At 39.2% G+C, this 24,324-nt stretch overlaps 1 protein-coding gene across 1 annotated transcript in view; it reads left to right on the forward strand.

Annotated features, from left to right (window-relative positions):
- The window catches only part of tmeff1b (transmembrane protein with EGF-like and two follistatin-like domains 1b), a 32,534-nt gene extending 9,065 nt beyond the window's left edge, over nucleotides 1-23,469 (forward strand). The window contains exons 2-10 of the mRNA XM_076970828.1: nucleotides 8,135-8,244; nucleotides 8,464-8,593; nucleotides 17,002-17,028; nucleotides 20,980-21,079; nucleotides 21,580-21,728; nucleotides 22,093-22,149; nucleotides 22,273-22,393; nucleotides 22,475-22,636; nucleotides 22,772-23,469. Of these exons, the coding sequence (XP_076826943.1) occupies nucleotides 8,135-8,244; nucleotides 8,464-8,593; nucleotides 17,002-17,028; nucleotides 20,980-21,079; nucleotides 21,580-21,728; nucleotides 22,093-22,149; nucleotides 22,273-22,393; nucleotides 22,475-22,636; nucleotides 22,772-22,856 (941 nt within the window). The 3' untranslated portion in view covers nucleotides 22,857-23,469. The remainder of the gene's footprint in view (nucleotides 1-8,134; nucleotides 8,245-8,463; nucleotides 8,594-17,001; nucleotides 17,029-20,979; nucleotides 21,080-21,579; nucleotides 21,729-22,092; nucleotides 22,150-22,272; nucleotides 22,394-22,474; nucleotides 22,637-22,771) is intronic.
- Nucleotides 23,470-24,324: the final 855 nt, after the last annotated feature.

The raw sequence follows: 24,324 nt of genomic DNA on the forward strand, positions 1-24,324 counted from the left end.
TTAACCATGCCCAATGCTGCAGACTCAGTTGGTGGGATGGTTTAATAACGGGGAGGGTTCACTGATTGGTTCTGATTCTGGTTCTTGTTACATGTTTGGTATCTGAGTGTGTTCTATGTTCATATGTTTTGTGCCACATGTCCTCCTCGGATAACTTATCCATTACACTTATGCAAGGTATAGCTGGTCTCAGTAGTCAACATTGTGACAGAATGTAATTTGTATAATTAATTAACAGTTTGGTCCAGTGGAAAAGAGACTAAATAGCAAAGTAATAAACCATTTTTATTTATGCAAAAATCCACGAGGGAGGTTCCTGCGTGGAACATCAGAAATTCCTTATCATTTGGAGGTTGTAAGTTTGATCCCTCATGATGCCACAGTCATCTGTTGCTGAGAGCTTGAGTAGTACCTAAAACATCTCAAGCAGCATTTGCGTGTCCCGGCTCCATTCCAGTATTCTTGCTGACTATGCATTTTTTATCTCCATAATTTACCCAATCGTATATCTACTTCCAAGCAATTTCAAACAGGTTCCATTACCAATGAAGAGTTCAGTGTACTTCGGTGAACTACCCAGTCATCAGGTCTGATTGAATTACAGCATTTGACAGCTTGTAATGTTGATAACAGGAACAGTCCAGGGAAACAGGGACCCTGAGTAGAACTTGCCATACTGTCAGGGAGGGAGGGAGGGAGAGACGTACTCCATTGTCAAATACAAGTGACATTGGCCAATCAAGTGAGGAAGCATGTGAGAGCCCTCGTCTTGGTGGGCAGTGGTTGTGTAATAGGAGAGATCACCTGAGGAATTTCCTCAATTAGGGAGAAAAATTGGGAAAAGAATCCTCCAAAAAATTAAACAAACATATGTTTGACTTTATCAAAAAAAATTGTCAGTTACTAAGAATATGAAGGTAGTACACTGACTTTTCATTTAGCATTATATTTCCAGAGAGAGAGAGAGAGAATGTTTATCTTTTGCCTTAATTTGATTTTCCTTGATTGTAAATAACTCGCCACTGACCTTCTTTTGTCATTTGCTCATCCATACTTAGTTATTTAGTAATTTACTTTACATCCCTGGTGACTTCTATATGTATTGATGTGTGATAACCTGTTCGACTTGATACTTGATGCATGTTTTGGGTATTGTACAAAGTTAATAAAACAAAAATATATTAGTGAGAATCTATTTATTACAGTATATATTATGTATTTTACACAATACATTGTCTAAGTGAGAGAAACTTGGCGGAGAAATCTCACAAAATACACACCTTATCCACATGAATTATGTTGCATAAGATTGCTTTAATAGCAACAGACAATGTATTGTGTATTGACCTATTTATTAGGTATATTTGCAGTTGATTTATTCAGGTTGCTGAAGCTGAAAATTGTTACCATAAATATCTATGGTAAATCCTGGTTCCCCTATTATAAAAGCAACATCTTCAGAATTCTATACCATACAATATGGACCGTCACAGAAACAGGAATTTCAAATTGTCACTCAATGTGGCATGTTTAGAGTGGTTTTAACTTTTTCATATTTGGCATTTAATTTAATATGTTTAATTTCAGTGTTGTTGCTAGAACATTAAGGCTTTTGTGGTATTTGTCTCTGTTGTTACCTATGTCTGTATTCCATCTTTCCATAGTTAAACTCCTGACATTCATCATATAGGACATTCATCATATAGCCTAAATGTGATGTTGATACATTTTTCAGTATTTCAGTGTATAAAAGCATTATATTAAATTAATTTGGCTTGACATGACTGTCACTTTGTAATACCTAAAATGAGTATTTGAAGATGACTGCAACACTTAATCTAAAAGTGCCACATGTTGGATTTTTCCTCAGGGTTTATTCCTGAAGCCTTCCCATAGTTAGGTGCCCACAAGGCAGCAGGGGTATTTAAATTCTGAGGTTTCGTTCTGGAAGCTCCAGTGATGCTGCTGGTACCAAACTGCCTTTGCTGCTCCTTTGGGTCTATCTCCATGGCTGCATGGAGTAGGGGGGTCTGCAACATCGTTCCCTCCACATTTTCTTTCGTCCAGGCTTTTGTCTCATCCTTTTGCTCCTTGCATGCACCTTCAACTGGACAGGATGCTCCAGATTCGCCTATGGGTGTCGGCAACAACACAGAAAGCATTTGACAATGGGACAATGGGATGCTGTTCTACCGTGCCTGCCTTCCTTGCTGGGTACACAGGGATAAAAGAAACCCTAATATCAGACATAAAACACACACACCAGGCAACAACAAACAGAAGAAGAGACCAACTCTTAAACTGGCAACCTGGAATATCTGGACAATACTGAATGGACTTTGTGACAAACAGCAGGATATCAATGATGCCAGGAAGACTGCAGTGATAAACACCGAACTGTGTAGGCTAAAGTTGAACATCACCGCCTTCCAGGAAACAAGACTGGCATATACAGGCACCATCAGAGAGACAGACCCCATGTTCTTCTGGCACGGCAAACCTCTAACAGAGCCAAGAGAGCTAGAGTTGGCTTTGCTGTAAGCACTGCTGAAGATGGTGGAGCCAGACAGCGACGGCTCAAGTCGCACTCTGATTAACCTCTTTGTGCAAATCCAATCATAAGGATTGTTTTTAAGGTTTTGGACTCCAGTGCTTTAACGCTAGATGTCTCGATTCAAGAGAAAATGGAAATAGACACTTGGGCCAACATATTCATTCACATTCCAGCTTTTTCTGTGCCTTATTTAGATTCCATTTACGCTCATTCAAGATATAGGGTAATGTCAAGGAAACAGATATTGCCTTGTATTTTAGGGGTTTATAATGTTTTTGTGGATGCTGGTAAAAAATAATAATGCTGTACATTTGCTGATTCACCAAAGTTGTCACAGTACGGCGGCCCCCTGCCGGTAGCCCCCGTCCACAGCGGCAGTTGTTGTTTTTATTGTGGTGTTGTGTTCGTCCCTCAGGTGGGCGGAGCCCGCAATCCGTCTCACCTGAGGGTCGTTTGTTTGTCTATATATGTCTTATCTTTGTACCAGTTGACTGCTGGTCATTATATCCTTAATTTGGATCAGTTCACTGGTTTTGGTTTGCGCACTTTTTCAATTAAACCATACTTTACCGGTTTAACTTTACTGGTTTCAATTAAACCAGTGCTCTAATACTATATATATATATATATATATATATATATATATATATATATATATATATATATATATATATATATATACATACATATATATATATATATCAGTGGGGAACAGTCAGGGCCCTCTACGCCCTCTCAGAGGGCCTAAAATATTCTTAAAACATTATATATATAATTATCCAATTTTATTTTATCTACTTACAGTTTTACAATCGACATCTAAACAATTACAAAAATATAAGCAAATAAATTATTCACCCGTGTCTATTCAATCTGTGTTGGAAGGTGAGGGGTTAAGTGGAAGCCTGTGAGCCTGTGTCTCCCCCTATCAGGACTGTGATGCCCGCTGTTCGTTTACAGAGGGCCTGGCAGTTATAATTCAGCACAATACCAGTTTCAAATGACAGCAAAATTGACCAATCATGTCTTTCCTCTTAGTGGGCGGGCTTAACTGTATGATAATTTCCGCCCGCTGTGGCAATGCTAGCTGTCGTTAGCACTGCCGCTAGCTAGTTTCGATTCGGCCCTTTGACGTCCTCATTTACATATTCCGCTTCTGAGAACCACGGAGCTGTGAAACCTTATTTTGTTTGGAAACTTATTTTGCTTAACAAGTTTTCTAGTACAAATGTTATTGTTTATTGCGTTTCTAAAGCTATACTGTCGTCTCGGTTTTTTATTAGGTTATTTATTTATTTATTTATTTCGGGGGTGGGGTAGGGGTAGCAGGCCCAGGTTTAATGGTCACGGTTCGCTACTGATATATACATAAATATATACACACATACATATTTAAATATTTAGTATGCATTCTCCTATGCATAACCGTGTATTCATACTCACAAGCGCAACTGTGCCCTTTGTAGCCCTTGCTAGCAGCCATTGAATGGTCACTCTCAGCTTGTGGCTCAGCATTCTACCCAAACAACTGACATGAACTTCAGCCAAAGAAAGCCTTTTCTTTTCTATGATGTCCAAAAGTATAGGCAAAATTCCCACTAACATGACTGCTTCAGTGTGTGTGTGTGTGTGTGTGTGTGTGTGTGTGTGTGTGTGTGTGTGTGTGTGCGCGCACGCGCGCTCTGGAGAGCTTAGCTTAGCTCAGCATGCTAGTGTGCAGCAGGCATCTGTTGTTACACATTGCCTCTCACTTATTAGGTGACCATTCACAGCAAGTGAGGTATTCATGTTTTCAGTTCTGAATGAACTACTGGTTAGAGCAGCTGTCAATCACTTCAAAGGTTGCCAGCTTGTCACTTTTGAAGTTACTTGATTGGCTCCTCTCCAATTTCCCCACACACCAAACCAGGCAGAGGTGTGAAATGCTGTAATTCAAAGAAAATAGCAATCTATGGACCAATAGCAACCTTGGAATTTAAGAGTGGACAGCTGTAGTTTTGCAATTCAGGAACAGATAACATAAAACTATACAGTGTGGAGTTGGCAAGTGTTGTGATGTGTGTTATATGCATATTTCCTACAACACCCACAATGCTTGGTAATCAGGGCAGGACGTTATGTGACTAAGCGGGAAAATATAGGTTTGGCCAGGACTGCTTTCGGAGAAGAATAAAAGGCTAAAGACAAACATGATTTTGAAGTGATTTCATGACAGCAAGATCAATGAAAATGGCCAGCGGCTGCTTGAGCTCTGCATGTTTCACTCCCTCTGTGTCACCATCAGATACTTAACCACAGCACAAAGTCTCCTGGAGACAACACCAGTCGAGGCGTTGGCATCAGCAGGATTTAATTTTGGCCACACGCCCCCAGTTGAAGTGTGTTCAGCACACCTGCACCTATCACAGTGCAGACTGTGGCACAGACCACTCCGTGATGTGCTGTAAGATCCGTACGCAGCCCAAGAAATTCAAGAAATCACACACAAAAAAAGTGGAACCCCCCAGCATTGTGGAACCCTCCCGGATTTGCAGGAGCAGTTTGCTGTGACCTTTAAACATTAACTAGACCGTGAACTTAAAGGCTCAGCTACAGAAAAATGGGAGCATCATAGGACCGCCTTTAACTGTATATCTATGGCCACCTTCGGGCGGAAGGTCCCCAAGACCAGTGATTGGTTTGAGGCCAAGTCAAGTGAGCTAACACTAGTCATCAATGCAAAGAGGGCTGCCATGGGTGAATACAAGCAGCAGCCAAACCAGCGCAATCTGCAAATCCTGACGATCACCAGGAGTACAGTCCAGCAGGCAGATGATGCATAAAGGAATACTGTATGGATCTCAGCAAGAATATCCAGAGGACAGCTTTAACATGCAATATCAGGAAAGTGTATTACGGCATCAAAAAATTGCATGGACTCACCCAGATTAAGACTTCACATCTCATAAATAGCATGGTCATCTTAGTCATCTTGGTGAAGTTCATCAGTATGGCTCATCAGTGTGGCTTTCGTGCTCAGAGATCTACAGCTGACATGATCTTTCTTCAGCAGCTTCAGAAAAAGTGTCGAGAACAGAAGATGGCACTCTACTGATCTCAACAAAGCCCTTGACATGGTCAGCAGAGAAGTCCTCTTCCAGATCCTACCCAAGATGGGCAGAACTTGATAAGAGTCTTTCCACAACAACATGAAGGGGGCCATGTAGTTCAATGACAGCTTCTCCGAGAGCTTCAGTGAGCGCAGCGGAGTAAAATAAGGATGTGTTCTTTGCTCCGCCACTTCTCAGGATGATCTTTCTTTGCCATGCTTCGGTCGCGCTGATCGCTGATATCTCGTTTCTCGCAGGCCTACAAAGACTTTGGACTCACCATCAGTCTGAAGGTGATCAACATAATGGGACAAGATGTCCCAGCCCCACCTATGATCTCCATTGATGATTATGAACTGGAAGTTGTCCACCAGTTCACTTATCTCCACCATCACTGACACCTCTCGCCTCTCGCTTGCCTCATTTCAAGTGTGTCAGAATGCCTGTGTTCTCAGCACACTTGTACGGTAGTGAGACACGGATGACGTACACAAAAAAGGAAAAGGAGCTGAACACCTTTATGTGTGCTGAACCGTGAACATTAGTTGGCGGGACAGGGTGCCAAACACAGAGGTCCTGTCTCATGGCAGCCTTCCCAGTATGTTCACACTGCAAGGATGTCGCAAATGCGACTTCAAAATTGTGGTTATTGTTACGGCATTAACGAGAGTGGGAGTACTGAGAGAGAAAAAAGGTCTTCAGCTGAGCTTTGAAGATAGGAAGAAGATAGAAGGAGAAAGTTCCAGAGAGTGGGGGCAGCAACACTGAAAGATCTGCCACCCGTAGTGGAAAGTCTGTGTCTTGAGATGGTTAGTAGACCTGAGTTAGAGGACCTGAGCTAATGCGATGGGACGTGAGGGTGCAACAGGTTGGAGAGATAGAACAGGTTTAAAGCCCATGCAAGGCTTTAAAAGTCATTTTGTAGAATGTATGCATTCTGAGACCAGAGGCCAGTATAGTTGATTGAGGATCAGATTATTGTGTTCAAATTTTATTTACATAAGAACTCTGGCTGCAGAATTTTGGATGTACTGAAGGGGGCGTAGTGTTTTCACTGGTAGACCATAGAGAAGTGAGTTACAATAATTCAATCTAGAAGTGATGAATGCAAGGACCAGCGTTTCAGCATCTGTAAGGGAGAGTATGAGGCGAAGCCGAGCAACGTTACGGAGATGGAGAAAAGCAGATTTATAGACAGAATTGATGTACAGGACAAACATGAGACAAGTCAAAACACCTAGATTACACATGATAGATGACTGGCTGACTGAAGTGTCATCAACAACTAGACTGCATTTAAATTATTGATTGTATATTGCCTGTATTTAGTATTATTGATAGTATATTGCCAGACGTTACAAGCAACATGGACAAGAGATTGCAAAGTGATAATATATCTAAATGTAGCACCCGAAGAAGCCAAATTACAAAAATACCATATTAGCCAGAATACTAATATAACAGATGAGAACGTATCTTGACTGGTAGTGCTGATATCAAAATTCCTTTTGGAGATGTTGATGGCTCTGAACTTTTTTTTTTGAGTTCAGATTGAGTAGGTGAGCATTTGTATGGATTCATTTATATGAACAATTTGAGGATAGTATGTTCCCTATCAGAGAAACTGATCAGGTGGGATTTGTGTACATAGACCAAGACTGTGTGGCTAACCATTTACAATATATGTGAACTACTACATTTACAAAATATGTGAACTACTCATAAATGACATATGACCGCCTTCATTTTTTTTTTTGTTTTTTGCAATTTTTGCTATTATTTATTGAAATATTTGAATTTCAATTAAAATAAATTATTAGACTAATCATCAAATATATGTTGCTGTAGCACCATATTCATTTAGTCAGATTAATAATAATAGATACCTACAATGAAATTTCATTGGACCTTCCCAGTACCTCCTAGCGAGACATCTTGTGCTCCTTGGTTACCTTGATTGTGTTGTTAGTATTTTGCATTTGTACCTCGTCTTGGAAATCTGGTTTTGACTGCTTGTGTACTCTTTTATGCTTTTGCCTGTGTCCCTGTTGGATTGTCTCCTGGTTGTACATTTTGTAAATATTCTATGTGTTGTTGGTGTTCTGGTAAGTAGGGAGTGGCTGCCATTTTGTTTTGGGGTTTGGATTTGTTTGTGTGGTTTTTGTTAGGGAGTTAGGGTAGTTCTGATTGTTTGTTTTCTGTTAGAGTAATTAGTGTTTCGTTTATTTTATAGTTCTGTTCTGTTTATGTTGGCCTGGGCCACTCCTGAAGGTGAGACCAGTTACATCTATGTATATGTCTTTGTAAATACAATTTCTGTATAATACACCTTTAACCACCCACTTCTGAAGTCCCATCATCACTAACATTCGCGCTGCTGTTCACTTACACCACTGTTACGGTCCTCATGCCTAGACAGGCCGTAACAGTAAGGTGTTATATGCAGAATCATAACTATCACTGAAGTTATCTTCTCTTTTTTTTGTTTCAGATTTATCTGAGAAGAAGAGTGACTTACGAGTGTGTGATGTCTCCACGTGCCGCTACGGAGGAACATGCCGGGATAGCGGTGTAGACCTTAAATGTGTGTGCCAGTTTCAGGTATAATTCTTCTGCTCTTCATATTCCATTTCACATTTTAAATCATACATTAACTTTATGTCTACAATTTTATTTGACCTAGTCTTTAACAGTTTAACAGTATATCTTCAGACAAACAAATTGTTCAAAAAGTAGCTTCATTACACATTGTGTAAAGCAACACTACCAGACTAAAATTCCTTGGCTTACTTTCGATTGGTTGTTTGTCTTCTTTCATAGTGCCATAAGAATTACATTCCAGTGTGTGGATCCAACGGGGACACCTATCAGAATGAGTGTTACCTAAGGCAGGCAGCATGTACACAGCAGCGTCCGATATCTCTGGTCTCCACTGGAGCCTGCTATCCTGGTGAGATCTGGCTAAATCAAACTTTGACATGTGTTTCATGAGAAAAATATGGTGAAATAATTAGAGTAAGCATACCAGCTTGATTGCAAACCACATGTAATCTGAGCATAAGTGACTTTCCTTTGGGTTTTTACTACTAGCTGAGCACTACTCATTGGTATCCTACTAGATTAGGTCTGCATGGGAATCCTGGCATTGAATCAGTTTTATTTCTCTTTAAGGCAAAGATAAAATTCTCTTCTATAGCTTAACTGTGCAAATATACAATGTTGATAGAGATTTTCATAGTAAACCTTATTTGCATGGTAGCATGAATTGACTTTAGAGAAATGCTTATAATTTTTCCAACTAAAACCATCACATGCAAGTTCCTCAGGAACATGAAAAATAATAAATTGCAGATAAAATTACCAGATCCCCTTCCACCTCACCTACTAAGTACAAGTTAATCAGTCCCAGCAAAGAAGCTCTTATATCCAGTCCAAAGACATGGAGGTTGGGTAAATTGACTCTCCCTGATTCCTTGACAAATTCTCCCTGAGTGTGTCTGTTTGTCTTCATGTTCAATAAAAAGATGTTGTCACTAGGGTCTGTCCTCTCTCCCCTTCCTGCACCCCATTCAGTCCCCAGGGGGCTGTGGATCCCGGTAGAGAGTACACTGTGTGCAATCGGCTGCCGCTTCTCTCCGGTGTGTGATTGGTAGTGTAAGAGTTGTACCGGTGTTAAAAATTGTAAAGTGACCTTGAGTATCTAGAAAGGCGCTATATAAGTTGAACATTCATTCATTCATTCATTCAAAGCTCTTATATATGTGTTCATGTGATCATGTCTGGTTTAAGAGTGGTCTGCCCCACTCCCCATAAAAAGTATCAAGACAGTGGTCACAAAATTCAGACCACTGATCAATCAGTCCAGTCCAGTCTTCAGGGATCTCCAGACAGACCACATATGATTAAGAGCTCTGAATATTGAGATCTGTGATAGAGCTGGAACTAATGGACATTTCATCACATTTCATTTCATTAGCCATAAAGCTAATAATTAATTGTTCTCCGTGGTCATGAACAGAATAGCAGACTTTGATAAACAACAACTACACAACAGCTAGAAATGGTGGTAAGGTAATCATTACTATTCCCAGTGTTTCTGTTTTTGTCCTCCATATATTTTCTTTGTATTGTATTTTTATTGTTTGTGTAATTTTCCAGCTTGTTGTTCTGTTACAATGATGCACAATGATTTGTTGTTCTTGTCAGGGCTGGCTCCAGCGCAGTTACTCCAGACGCAACAAGGAGGAGCTCACGAGCCAGTTCCAGACAGAGCTCCTGTAATCAGCAGTGATCTGCCACAGCTGTCTCCCTCCCTACTTTAGGGAGAGAGTTGTGGCAGCTCACTGCTGAATCATTTGGTTTTCATTCCGTGCGTTTGCCAGCCAGTTCTCGCTCTTACATTTGTCTCAAGTTGCGTTTGGTGTCTTGCCACCATTCTCCATTTCTCTCTGTATCTTTGCTTATTCGAGTACTTACCTCCTGTTTCGCTTCCTGGCCTCCCTCAAGTTTTCCTCCCGCTATTATTTTTCTATCCAGTTTGATTTTGTTTTGGGAAGGGTTTTTTGTTTGTCAGCCAGCCAGTTACTTCCCCTTGCGTCTTTTGTTGTTTATTGGTCTTGCTTTCTCTTCTTGCGTCTTTTGTGTTTGTTTGGTATTTTCTCCTGTGCGTTTCTACGGTTGAGTTTTGTTTTACGCGGTGAGCTTTCCGTGTTTTTCTGTTTGTGTTTTCTCGCCATCGTCTTCCGTGGTGTTTCTCCTGTCTGTATCGCTTGTGTTTCTACTAACCCCGCAGTGGATTCGGCTTCCAAATCCTACCGTGTTACAGTTCTGTTACAGTGATTTGTTGGATCACAAACCCTGGCAATGCTGATGTGATTGGTCAGCTTGATTTTGAATGTGTATCAAATGTAGAAAATGTATTTGCTTAAAGCATCAGTCAACTCCACGACAGTCTGTGGTGCAACGTGGCGTTAGTGGATGGAATGAAACATGATATCCCAGATGTGCTTGAGGTATCCTTGGATCAGCTTGTCATTTGAATTTCCACTTTGATTTTGAGTACGATATATATATAACTAAATAAATAAAATAACTACATATAACAATATATAAATAACTCTAGATGTGGTGTGATGTTCCTTCGGAAAATGCTGTATGATTCTACCAGTGAAACACTTTCATGAACCAGCACTGAAGATGCTAATAGTTGTCAGTAGAGAAAGTTATTTAGATCAAGAATCTTAATATCAGTACTTGGTCCACCACATTCTCTTTTCAGGAGAACAGCAACTGATTACTGTTTCCTATTTATTTTCTTTGGCAGACATTTACATAAGGCTATTAGCAATCCATAATGGTTAATGTTCCCCTACTACTAATGAGACATTGACCTGCAGTTCCAAAAGCTAACCTCTTATTCCATTTTGGAGATTGCCCACTTCATTAACTAATAGCATTTTCATTTTTTTCCAATCAGCTCATTCCCCCAAGCTAACACATTTGAGTATTATATTTAAGACAAGTGCCAGAGTCTCAGGAATAAATGTTAAAATGAGTCACTGATAAATGAGTCACTGATGAATGTTCATCTTAGCACTGATGATAAAATACTTTCTGCCCTTTGCCAGACTCCAAATAAAAAAAATCAGACAGTTCTGTAAGAAGCCCAGAGATGAATTCCAAGATTAATTTTCTGCAGAGGAAAAATGGAAATTACTGGAGGTCATAAATAAATACACATTTACCCTGACAGTTTGTAAACAATAATTTTTGAGTTTCTCATAAGATCGAATTGTTTAACTGTTAAATTTAACCAGAATATTTTATGTCTATAATGTTAATAGGATTTAAATGGATCAAAATTCCTTAAGGAATCCTATGCATGATTTTGTTTTGTTCCAGCTCCACCAGGGCCTGCAGAGCTGTAGAGTATATACACCCTCGTCCTTTAGCCATAAAGTGATTTGACCAGACAGGGGACGTGGTTATACTCTCCCTACTGTACTCCCAGAGCAAACCCAAACTGTGTCACATTTTTGTGGGTAGTGGGTCCCACACTAGGCTGCTCAAGTTAATGAGTTAAATGAAGATGATGAAAATGTTGTCACAAAGCAGCTTTACAATTGCATGGGTCCAGATCCCTAATGAGCAAGCCAGGGGCGACAGTGGCAAGGAAAAACTCCCTAGGCAGGGATTAGGAAGAAACGTTGGGAGGACAAAAACTCAAAAGTGAACCCATCCTCCATTGGGCAGCCCACAAGTAAAAGTCCATATTTATAATTCTAATATAGTTCAATAGTTCTAGTTCTAGTTCTAGACCGAGAGGTCACAGTCCCTCCAATGTAGATGGTGAGCCTCAGATAGGAATTGGCATCTGTGCATTCACTGGCAGCAATGGCACAGCCATATGGCACATTCGCTGACAAGCCAGACCATCTCCTAAGCGCTTATACAGAATTGGCTTTGGTAGAAGCATGTAACCAGGATATAAAATACAGGTTAAGTATGTGAACATCAATTTAAACAACCATATATATTTATATATATATATATATATATATATATATATATATATATATATATATAATTAGAGAGAGAGAGAGAGAGAGAGAGAGAGAGAGAGAGAGAGAGAGAGAGAGAGAGACCGTGCACACATGCCAGTGATTAGCATGTGGCTCCGGCAGGCTTATATATAGCAGCATAATTAAAGGGAGGGGCCTAGAGGTGACCACAGTCGTGAGGGCTCACTGAGCCATTGCTATAAGCCCAAATCACTACTAGAGTCAGTGCATTACATGGCTGGATGACAGCATCAGCATCTCAGATTACCAGAGAACTCAATGACTGAGGGCCCCCGAGCTCCACACCTTCACATGTAGAATATTAACTGAAGGCTTGATTAAATAGGTGAGTCTTAAGTCTAGATTTAAAGATTGGAACTGTGTCAGAATCTCAGATTACAGCTGGAAGACTATTCCGTAACTGTGGGGCTTTAAAGGAGAAAGCTCTGCCTCCATCTGTCGTCTAAGAGAAACCCTGCATTTTGGGAGCGTAGAAGGCGAGAAAGGGTATAGTATGCAATGAGTTCACTGAGATATTGTGGAGCAAGACCATTTAACGCCTTATAGGTCAACAGAAGAATTACTAAATCAATTCAATATTTAACCGGAAGCCAGTGCAATGCTGAGAGAGTAGTACTAATATGATAACATTTTCTAGCCCTGCAGCATTCTGTACAAGTTGGAGTTTCTTTCCTTAAGGACTGTTTCGAGCATCCACTTAAAAGACTGTTAAAGTAGCCTAATCTTGATGAGACAAAAATGTGGATGAGCTTCTCTGCATCAGCTAATGAAGTAAATGTCTCAGCTTGGCAATATTACATAAATGGAAAAGGGCAGCCTTAGTGACGTTGTGTGTGTCAAATGAAAGATCCGAATCAATAGTGACACCTAAGCTTTTTGCGGTAGATCTAGGTGTGACTGAAAAGCCATCTAGGGTAAGAGGAATATTAGATCAATTGCTTCTTGCAGCTTTGGGTCTAAGAAGCAACACCTCAGTCTTCTTTAGAAGATGAAAGATAGACGCCATCCAGTTTTTTTTATGTCCTGTTCTCAGTTTTCGTAGTAGTATTGACATAATCCGCATTAGAAGATATATACAACTGAGTATCATCTGCCTAGCAATGGAAGCTAATACCATGCCTACGAATGATTGTGCCTAGCGATAGCATATAAAATGAGAATAATATGGGGCCCAGTACAGATCCTTTGGGCCAACATATTTTACCTTAGATCGTTACCAATTTGTATTAGTAAATAATGAATGCTCAGAACGCACAGTCAGGTAGGGTCTGAACCAGGAGAGTGCTTGACCTCTTATGCCAATCAGTGTCTCCAGCCTATTCAGTAGAATGTTGTGATCTAAAGAATGATGTTTTCTAAAGCAGCACTAAGGTCTAACAGTATAAGAAAAGAAACATGTACTTTATCAGAGGATATTAAGAGATAATTTACTACTTTAGTCAGTGCGGTTTCAGTGCTGTGGTGGGGTCTAAATCCAAACTCAAATAACACTAGGACAAGTTCTCTCTGTAAAAAGAAAGAGTTGCAAAAAAACGACTTTATCTAGAACTTTGGAATTGAATAACAAATTAGAAATTGACCTATAGTTAGACAGCTCATGGGGATTAAGACCAGGTTTTTAATAAGTAGCTTAGTGACTAAGTTTAAATGATTTGGGGATGTAGCTCAGAGAAGAGTTCATTATAGTGAGCAGAGGAAACAGTATTCATAATTTTATTTACTACTCAATAGCAGCAATTGTGAGGAAGTGTAGCTGATGAATAAATAGCAGTATATGTCGGAATAGCCCAGGACTTACTTATTATATCAAGTGAATATTACCCATGTCAATGTGCACATGCATAGAAATATAACTATGTTTCTAATATAACTAAATATAACAAATTGCAATGCCCCAAAGAAGACAAACTTTGAATATGTAACTGTCTGAAATGTGCAGAAGAACATTTTATAACGTGGGCTATGCTGCATTCCATTTTCCTTGTGCAGATTGTTAGTGCGTTCAAAATCGTTTTGTAATCATATCTGTATAATATTGGATTTGCATTTGGGACCTTTCAAATACAGACAATAATGAGAATAACAACTCCAGTCATAATTACTGAGTGATAATCACTGAATACTAGGCTAAATGTTAACACATGCCAGACTACTAAGCCCACCTGTGTTCACCAAATTGGAAATAAAATCTTTGCTGATGCAGGAACTTTTATCTTCCCCAGCCAGAAATCCCACAACAACGACAAACTTTCTAGAATTAATAAATCTAGATAATTAATCTCCTAATCACACATGTAAACCAAAAAGGTTAAATTCCAGGTTGCAATAATCACTCTGCTCCACCAGATGGTGGCATGGTTTTACTTCCACCAACGATCACATGACTGAGGATCAACGGTGTGCTGAGAACTGAACTAGACTAAACACTTAAACTGTTCCTTGGTGAGTACAAATCAGTACGAGAACCGCTACAATCAAAGACAGAAATGTCACCTCCATCTGAACAAGTCTGAACATCTACAGTATATAAGAATGCTTAGAATATTCAATATTTCAAAATGCACAGGGTCAATAGAAAGGAAGACAGCAGAATGCATGCAGCGGTCATTTAAAGGGCCACAATTATAGATTGCCACCAGCAGTCAGCAAGCCCAACATCTCCAGCTCTTATGGTTGAGAACCTCTTTCCTTTATCCCACGTCGAACATAACTGACTGAGCCATTAAAAGGGCTTTATAGCTGAATCAGATAATAAATTGATTTGAATTGGAGTCAGACTCCACAGGAAGGTTCTCCTCCAGGAGTAGTTATGAATCACTTGTCAATAATTTTTATAAAGAGCTTTTAACACAGACTTTGTCTCAAGGAATATTTACAGGAGTTCACAACCCCCAAGATGTCCAGCTAGGAAAGGTCAGAAAAGGACTTAGTAGCCCTACATATTACAGATGACATGAAGGTCTAGGTTCCTGCATGTTGACTGAATGTATGGCCACCATCAGGTGAGATGTAATGTATGAATGGTGTTTCCATTTCCTAATCCCAATAGGATTGATTACCATGTGGCAGTTATACAGGTTAAAAAAACTTTTAAAGATATTTAGTGCAATTACTCTTTGGAAAACATCTATGACAATTAAACAAAACAAACAAACAAAAAAACTGTAATTCTGCTTATTGAATATTCTGTTCCACTCTGTAATTTATTTTCTATTGAGAAAAATTGCTGGGCATTGGCTTGTATTAGGGGAACAGTGGACGTTAGGTGGTGCCAGAGAGCTGTGTAGTATTTAAAAATGCAAACTGACACTGCAGTGACTGCAGCTGAGGAAATTCAGCTGTTTACTATCTCACCCCCTTTGATGAGACAAGCCTGCACCTTCCCACTGAATCTACACAAGTTCCACAATCTCACTTTGTTTCAGGCAGTTTTCAGAATCACGTCTGAGAGAAAATGTGCTTTTTTCACTCCTCACTCCTTTGTCTCTACGGAGATTACTCTGTTTATGCCATCTGTCTGTAATACAGTCAACACCCTAATGTGGCAGCCATCAAATCCCTGAGAAGCATTGATGGTTCCCCCACTTACTCCTCCATAAGCTCATCTTCCTCCCCCTTCCTCCTCCCACATTCCCTAGTGTATATAAGGTCCTCCCAAATTGGACTACAGTGGAACTGGTCGTGATCAACCATATACTACATACTCTGTGTGTGAATAAACTTGTCAACACTGAATCCGGCCAGTCTCCTGACTCCTGAATCTGAACCTGAACCTGATTTCTGGATGCATGAATCAGCCCTGTTACATAAAGCCCCATGGTTGTTGGTTAGTTAAACACAGCCCTTGACTGGTGCTTCACTGAGCCTTGTCCCCAAATTTACTGACCAGTCTCACCTTGGCAGTTGTTGCTACCCACCATATTGTTGGAAAAACAACTGTTTGGAATAGATTGCCTGTGGAGTCACATGTGTTTTGATCAGATGAATGGTGCCATAATTAACAAAAAACATATTACAGTGTAGCTAGAGCATTTTCAATAATATAAATACCTATATAGCATGGACAGGTTTATTTTTTTCTAAACTCTTTAAATAGCACAAATTACCAAACGTCTTCTGAGTTTTAGATTTTTTTCTGAGGTTTGATTTTTAGCTCACTTGAACATTTTAGTACTGTTGCCCTAGGCAAGCAAATGTTTGGGTAATGTTAAAATGTAAGATATTTGCTTCATTTGTTAAGCTAGTGAGCTAGTTAACGTACCTATTATAGCAGAAACTGTTTTAGTTGCCAGATAACAGTCTCTCTTGACAACCATAGGAAACAAAAGAATATGGGGGAAATTTTTCCTCTCCACATTTATTGCCAGTGGATTAGACTCCAGTCTGAAATTTAGACAGATACAGCAGGACTAACCTAGGGGAGCATTGCTTAGCGAAAATCAGTTGGTGAAAGACAACCATACTGATTACAAATCTACATGTTTTGACAAAGTTCGCAAATGGCAGTTAGGCTTATTTATACAAATTAGCATCAAATAAATAAATGAGTGGCAATAATAATGTAATAAATCGTGAAAATACAAACATATAAACTACTTGGCAATGATTACTAACGAGGAGCTTAATCCTTTAATCATAATTATATTCCTCTCTCTAACAACCGTATATAATTTATGAACAGAATCATTTCATGAAGAAGTTTTAAAGTTTTACTGGCTGTCCAGTAAACAAAGTCCAGTAAAGTGCTAATCATCAGTATGTTGTGTTTTCTTTGCAGATAGCAGTTCAGGGTCTGGAGATGGTGGTAAGCTACCTGTTTATCCTTATTTCTGTTTGGCTTGGCTAAATGTATAAGTAGAGTAAGAATAGAAAGTGTCCTCTTTGCTAATGTTTTACAAGTCTATTTAATTATCCTGTTTATACATCTGACCTCTATGCCAAAACATCAACAGTGTTTATTTTTAGCTGTGCCATATTAACGGTACCAGGACCTTTGATACATTGACCTTAGATTTACATACACTGAATGAAATCCTGAAGGGCTAGTAATTTTAAGACTGGCTTGTCATGTCAATCAGGAATTACTGAAATTATCTATGGCTAGATGGTCCATTTCAAACCCTTGCATTAAATTAGTGTTTTAAAAATAGTGTTTTTTAAATACTTTTGAAAGCTTTAAGACTTACTTATTCTAGGTCAGGGGTACTCAACTGACGAACCGCGGTCCGGATCCGGACCCGAACACAGTCCTGTCCAGACCCAATCTCATTCCTGATTAACTGGATACGGACCAAAAAAAAAAACTGGAGCATTTATTTCAGGGCTATTGAAAAATCACTCCGTCACGAGTGTTACGTTGGCCACCCCGCTCAACATTCGCCACCCCTCAACAACTTACGTTCGCAACCCCCGCCGCACCAGACCTCAGGTCACAGGCATCTGCCAAAATTGGACCGTGGACAAATTTAGTTGAGTACCCCTGTTCTAGGTACTAATAAAATGTATGCACCTTTGATCTAATCAGATGTTGCAGATCATAATGATCAAAGAGTTCTCAACTGTGAGACCATTCAGTGCTTTTTAGGTCATTAGCTTTAATACTCACTGAATATTTTATAACTATGGCATTTTATTTGGACACAAATGCAGTGTGGCTAAGATAGGAGGCATGTGATCTTTCCAGTTTTTGTAGGATGTCTCGAGCCTATTTATGCACTTAGTGGTGCACACAGGTAACAAAGCACTACAGTAGTTCGGCCTGAAGATGCTAAAAACATGGAATAGCTTTTCTGCGTCATGTAATGATGGTATATTAATAGTCTTTTCAATGTTTTGGTGGTGGGAAAAGGCTGTCCTAGGAATAATATTTACTTAAAATTCAAATGTTTGACTGTGATCCATAGTTACACTAATATATTTCATGGTTAAACATGGTGTAGTTGGGAGGTGTAGTTAATCAAGGTTTATTAATTGGAACGTTTACTTCTGGCTACCTGTGTCTAATAAGAATACTCTTGTTTTGTCAAGAGTAAAGGGCGAGACGGTTTTTCAGCATCCGGTGTCTGATGTCCTTTACACAATCCATAATCATATTAAGCTTTTATTTATCTTCTGGTTTGGCTGAGACACACCTGTCATTAGCATAGCACTGAAAGCTTGCATAGTGTAATGTTTTATGAATACTTTTACCTTTAACATGTTTGGCAGGCACTCTTAGCCAGAGTGACTTGCAGTTTCAAGTATGGTATAGAGGTAGGCGAGTGTTGTTTTGGGAATCTTGCCCAAGGACTCTTATTGGTATGGCATAGAGCGCTCACCCAGATAGGGTTCCAAACGCTAGTCCCCTAAGAGAGATGCAATGATGTTACTCACGACACTAAAACACCCACTGAATAACTTCTGTAAATCTCTTGTGGGACACCTTGGCATATGCGAAAAGTCACCATTTATGTTTACACACTGATGACAGTCTAAATCGGGAAAGGGCTACTCCCATTTACTATCTAGTAAAATCCTGTTTAGTAAAATTATATTCTTTCCAAATTCAAGCATGTATACCATTCGAAATAAATAATAAAAATAATCAATGTATAAACCAATGTACAGTGGGGAAAATAAGTATTTAGTCAGTCACCAATTGTGCAAGTTCTCCCACTTAAAAAGATGAGAGAGGCCTGTAATTGACATCATAGGTAGACCTCAACTATGAGAGACAAAATGTGAAAAAAATTGAGAAAATCATTTTGTCTGACTTTTAAAGAATTTATTTGCAAATAATGGTGGAAAATAAGTATTTGGTCACCTACAAACAAGCAAGATTTCTGGCTGTCACAGACCTGTAACTTCTTTTTTAAGAGGCTCCTCTTTCCCCCACTCATTACCTGCATTAATGGCACCTATTTGAAGTCGTTAACAGTATAAAAGACACCTGCCCACAACCTCAAACAGTCACACTCCAAACTCCACTATGGTGAAGACGAAAGAGCTGTCGGAGGACACCAGAAACGGAATTGTAGGCTGGGAAGACTGAATCTGCAATAGGCAAGCAGCTTGGTGTGAAGAAATCTACTGTGGGACCAATAATCAGAAAATGGAAGACCTACAAGACCACTACTAATCTCCCTCGATCTGGGGCTCCACGCAAGATCTCAGCCCGTGGGGTCATAATGATCACAAGAACGGTGAGGAAAAATCTCAGAACCACAAGGGGAGATCTAGTGAATGACCTGCAGAAAGCTGGGACCAACGTTACAAAGGCTACCATCAGCAACACACTACGACGCCAGGGACTCAGATCTTGCAGTGCCAGACGTGTCCCCCTGCTTAAGCCAGGCACGTCTGAAGTTTGCTAGAGAGTATTTGGATGTTCCAGAAGAGTATTGGGAGAATGTCATATGGTCAGATGAAACCAAAGTAGAACTATTTGGTAAAAACACAACTCGTCGTGTTTGGAGGACAGTGAATGCTGAGTTGCATCCAAAGAACACCATACCAACTGTCAAGCATGGGGGTGGCAACATCATGCTTTGGGGCTGTTTCTCTGCAAAGGGACCAGGACGACTGGTCCGTGTACATGAAAGAATGAATGGGGCCATGTATTGTGAGATTTTGGGTGCAAACCTCCTTCCATCAGCAAGGGCAATGAAGATGAAACGTGAGGAGATCTGCATGGAGGAATGGGCCAACATACCAGCAACAGTGTGTGCCAACCTTGTGAAGACTTACAGAAAACATTTGACCTCTGTCATTGCCAACAGAGGATATACAACAAAGTATTGAGATGAACTTTTGTTATTGACCAAATACTTATTTTCCACCATTATTTGCAAATAAATTCTTTAAAAGTCAGACAAAATTATTTTCTCAATTTTTTTTTCACATTTTGTCTCTCATAGTTGAGGTCTACCTATGATGTCAATTACCGGCCTCTCTCATCTTTTTAAGTGGGAGAACTTGCACAATTGGTGACTGACTAAATACTTATTTTCCCCACTGTATACTCTATACATTCAAGAACACCATCTCAAATATTGTTGTAACTATTGTTGTAACTGTTGTAACTATTATTGTAACTATTGTAACAACACACACCTCACATATTTTACAATGTGAGTTCCCTCTCCTGCGTTCCCTGTTGCAAGCCTTTCAACGTTGCTTTTCCCCTGTCCAACGAGTCAGCTCCAGGAGTTTTTTCTGTTTCTTCTACTATTCCAGTGCAGGTCAGACACAGGTCAATCATGGATTGTTCATGGTTTCCAAAGAGTACAGTAGATAAAATAAAACCCTCCTATAAAAAGACCTACAGAGAAAAAGGAACCCTCATAGATCAGCTCCCCTCAGATCAGTTGCTCCTAGATCAGCACCTTTCAGTGGGCCACATCATGCCTACAGAGTTAAAACTGTAGAGTGGTCACAACCGACATTAAATTAATATATCTTCAATAAATATCAAATGTACACAAAATTTATGTATCTTTAATAAATCTCAAATGTACCCAAAAAGTAATAACTAAACACAGTACAATTAACATACAGTGTAATATTTTGCTTTAAATATAAACCTTATTTAATGTATCCAGATGTTTCTGAAAAAAAGTTTTTATTACTTTTACAACTTAAAAAAATAAAGTACACCCACTTCCTATAATGACTGCCTGGAATTCTCAATACACCCTTCAGATGTACATCTATGTATCATCACATTATTCTGCTACAGGCCTTTGTAACCAAATTTGTGCTCAATTATGTTTTGTAGATGATGATGGATCGGGAGCAGAGTCGAACAAGAAACTCACTAAATGTAGCAACTGCAAATATGGGGCCGAATGTGATGAAGATGCGGAGGACGAGGACTCGTGAGTATCCAATTGAGATTTTATCTGTTCATTTATATTAAATCTAAACAATTTAAAGTTATTAATATTTTCCATGTAGAAACATATGCTGAAGGGTGAAAACACCCCCAGAATCTCTACACTAGAGTTCCACTCTGGCTACGTAGTGGACAAAATTCAGGCCAAACTTAATTAGACAAAGAAAATGTAAGTGCACTTGTGCTTTGTATATGTGGTGATATGTACAAACATGACAGGGCTGGACTTACATTTAACAATAATTTGAGAGAGAGAAAGAAAGAGAGAGAGAATATATACTACATAGCAACACCTTGTGCTGTGGTTACTTTGAAGGCTATTTAAATTTAGCTCCTGTGGGAGAGCAAGTTACTTACATGGGTTCAGTTCCAAGGGAGCTGTCAGTCAACCCGCTAAAATACTCAAGTTGCTCTGGATGCGAGTTTCTGCCAAATAATCTGAAATGTAATCTTAATTTATTTTACTTCATTTTCATCATCCAGATGTTCGTGTAAAATCGACTGTAGCGGGCATAATGAGAACCCAGTATGTGGCACGGATGGGAACTCCTACAACAACCCTTGTCTTGTTCGGGAGGCTTCATGTCTAAAGCAGGAGCAAATTGATGTGAAACACCTGGGGAGATGCCCAGGTAAGGTCAAAGTTCACAGCTTCTAAATTATCACAGGATTACTATGATTGCTAGCATGAGATCATGCTATATATCAAGGTTTTTTTTTTTTGGATCACTAAATTGAAACATAAAGAAACGTAGAGCAATTTAGATGTTTTGTCTCTAATCTCCTATTCCACCATATTTGCTGGACACTAAATTGTACTCTTGAACATAGTATACAACAAACAAATATTTGTAACACTTGTACATGGGTTACTGGGCTTGAAATGACCAGGAATGAATGTTTGTTCCAATATTTGACTGTTCACATTTTTTAGCCATCAAATGACAATTGATGATATTCAGCTCAAAAACTGAACAGGGATTTGTTCTGTTTCAGACAAGGACAAGGGGAAAAAAACGGATGATGTACTGTCCTACAAACCTGATGTTTTTGGTAAATGTAACTGTTACAAATCATAGTATTTTGTCAGCAGCACTTTAATACAGATAATTAATGTTTTATATAATGTTAACTATATAATGTTAACTATGAACTGAATGTGTGAAATGCATGTAGAAGCCGTCGAGCCTGATGAAGGTAAAGGATATGGCTGGATGCCTGTACCCTGCACAGATGACTACGCCAACTTTTGCATTCACGGACAGTGTGAATTCAAATACGGCATTGCCTCCTGCAGGTAGGAACTAAGATTTTGTCATCTAACAGCAGTAAAAACCACATTGCTGATGTAGGAATTAACGGTTGTGTGTTTCTTCAGGTGTGAGTCTGGATACACAGGGCCTCAGTGTGAGGAAGTTGCTGACTTTAATATCCTGTATGTGGTGCCAAGTGGGCAAAAGCTGCACTATGTACTAATAGCTGCCATCATTGGAGCAGTGCAGATAGCCATAATTGTGGCCGTTGTCATGTGCATCACCAGGTTAGTGAATAGTTATTTTATTTATTTACTAAATAGATTAAGGAAACTGGGTTACGTTGTATTGCTGCACTATATTAAATAGAAGAATTTTGGGGCTGTGGTCACCAGTTCTTAACAAACAAATTGTCCTTGCAGAAAATGCCCGAAGAATAACCGAGGACGTCGGCAAAAGCAAAATAAGGGACATTTTTCCTCAGACGCCTCTAACAGGATGATGTAGCTTGTTTTTATTTGTCCTTTTATACATTTTGTACAATGTGGATTACATTTAAATGGCATTGTTTCATTTTGTTGTCTCTGAACAATAAGGATGACCTATTGTTTTATTATTTTATTATTATTATTTTATTTGGATGGTGCCTTATTGCTTATTTTCTTCTGAACATTTTAGGAACTTGTTGTCAGTGAAAATTACTGCCAACGGAATAATGAAAGCCCTTTTGTGTACATTTCTCTTTAGCCTTTTTTATTAAATCCATGTTAAACTTTTTTTGTTTTGTGTTTTTTTACTTTTTTTGTTTTTTTTTTTTGTTTTGTTTTTTTGTGGGGGGTTTTTGGTAAATGTTGTTAAATGTAACTCGGCACACAGACTGTATCACAGAAGTATCTCATGGAATGTGCTTCTTTTTAAACAAATGTTCTTGCTCCACTGCCTACTGCCCCTTCATGATCTTTTCTTTGGCAAATCCGATGCAGCTGAACACCAAATGCAATTGGTTATGTATGATATGTGCGCCGACAAAATAACAATGTTTAGAGTTTCTTTAAAAAAAAAAAACAGAAAAAAGGTAATTCCAAAACATGGACTGCAGTGTGGTTGACTAGCTAATTCTGTCAATGTTGAAATGTTTGTAGATTTTACTTTCTAATGTTATTGGTGGTGTTATTGTTGAAATGATCCAAATTATTGTAATTAATTTAATTCTAGGCACTGCATATCGCATGACCTGTGAAACTGTGTCCAGTGATGTAGATTTAGTAAAATTTAATTCTCTCTTACAAATAATTCAGATTTTTATTCTTACTTCCTGTCACATGACAATTCTTCCTGAACAGGTTGCATGAATGCCAGAACCTCATCAGAAAATGGCAGGGCCACTGTAGTCTATGGGGACTGACTGCATCTGGTATCTGGTTTCCTACAGATCCTGCTCCTCTTCAGTTTAAGTAAAAAAGTAACCTCTTCTCAAAAAGTGCTTTCCACACTGCCACACACTGTAAGTCTACTGAGTAGAAGGTTCTGTTCTCACCTCTAATCTGATCCAGCAGTCTCTCTGACACCAATGTTAAAATAAAAATAAAACAACATGTTTTTCTATTACACTTCAAGTCAGTTGTGACTGCCGAAATGGTTAAAATAGAGTTCGTAAACTAGGTACATACATTAATAAATACATCGGCGTGTCCGCTGGCATTATTGGGGCATTCACCGACGGCATCTGCACATCCATCCACGGCATTGGCACATCCACTGGCAAGCCAGACCATCTTCTAGGTGCTTTTATAGAATTGACACTGTTATCTACCTGACGGCACCTGTAATGACAATGCCAGTGATTACAACCTAGCCTCTGAGTGGGCATGATTCAGACAGAGACTTCAGGACAAAGTGTCACCCCTTACATTACTCTGCCTGGTTTTCAGGTACATGAAGACAGCTTTCACCTCTGCTCCCACCCTGCACCAGC

Source organism: Brachyhypopomus gauderio, chromosome 13, assembly GCF_052324685.1.
Source record: "Brachyhypopomus gauderio isolate BG-103 chromosome 13, BGAUD_0.2, whole genome shotgun sequence".
Lineage (NCBI taxonomy): Eukaryota > Metazoa > Chordata > Actinopteri > Gymnotiformes > Hypopomidae > Brachyhypopomus > Brachyhypopomus gauderio.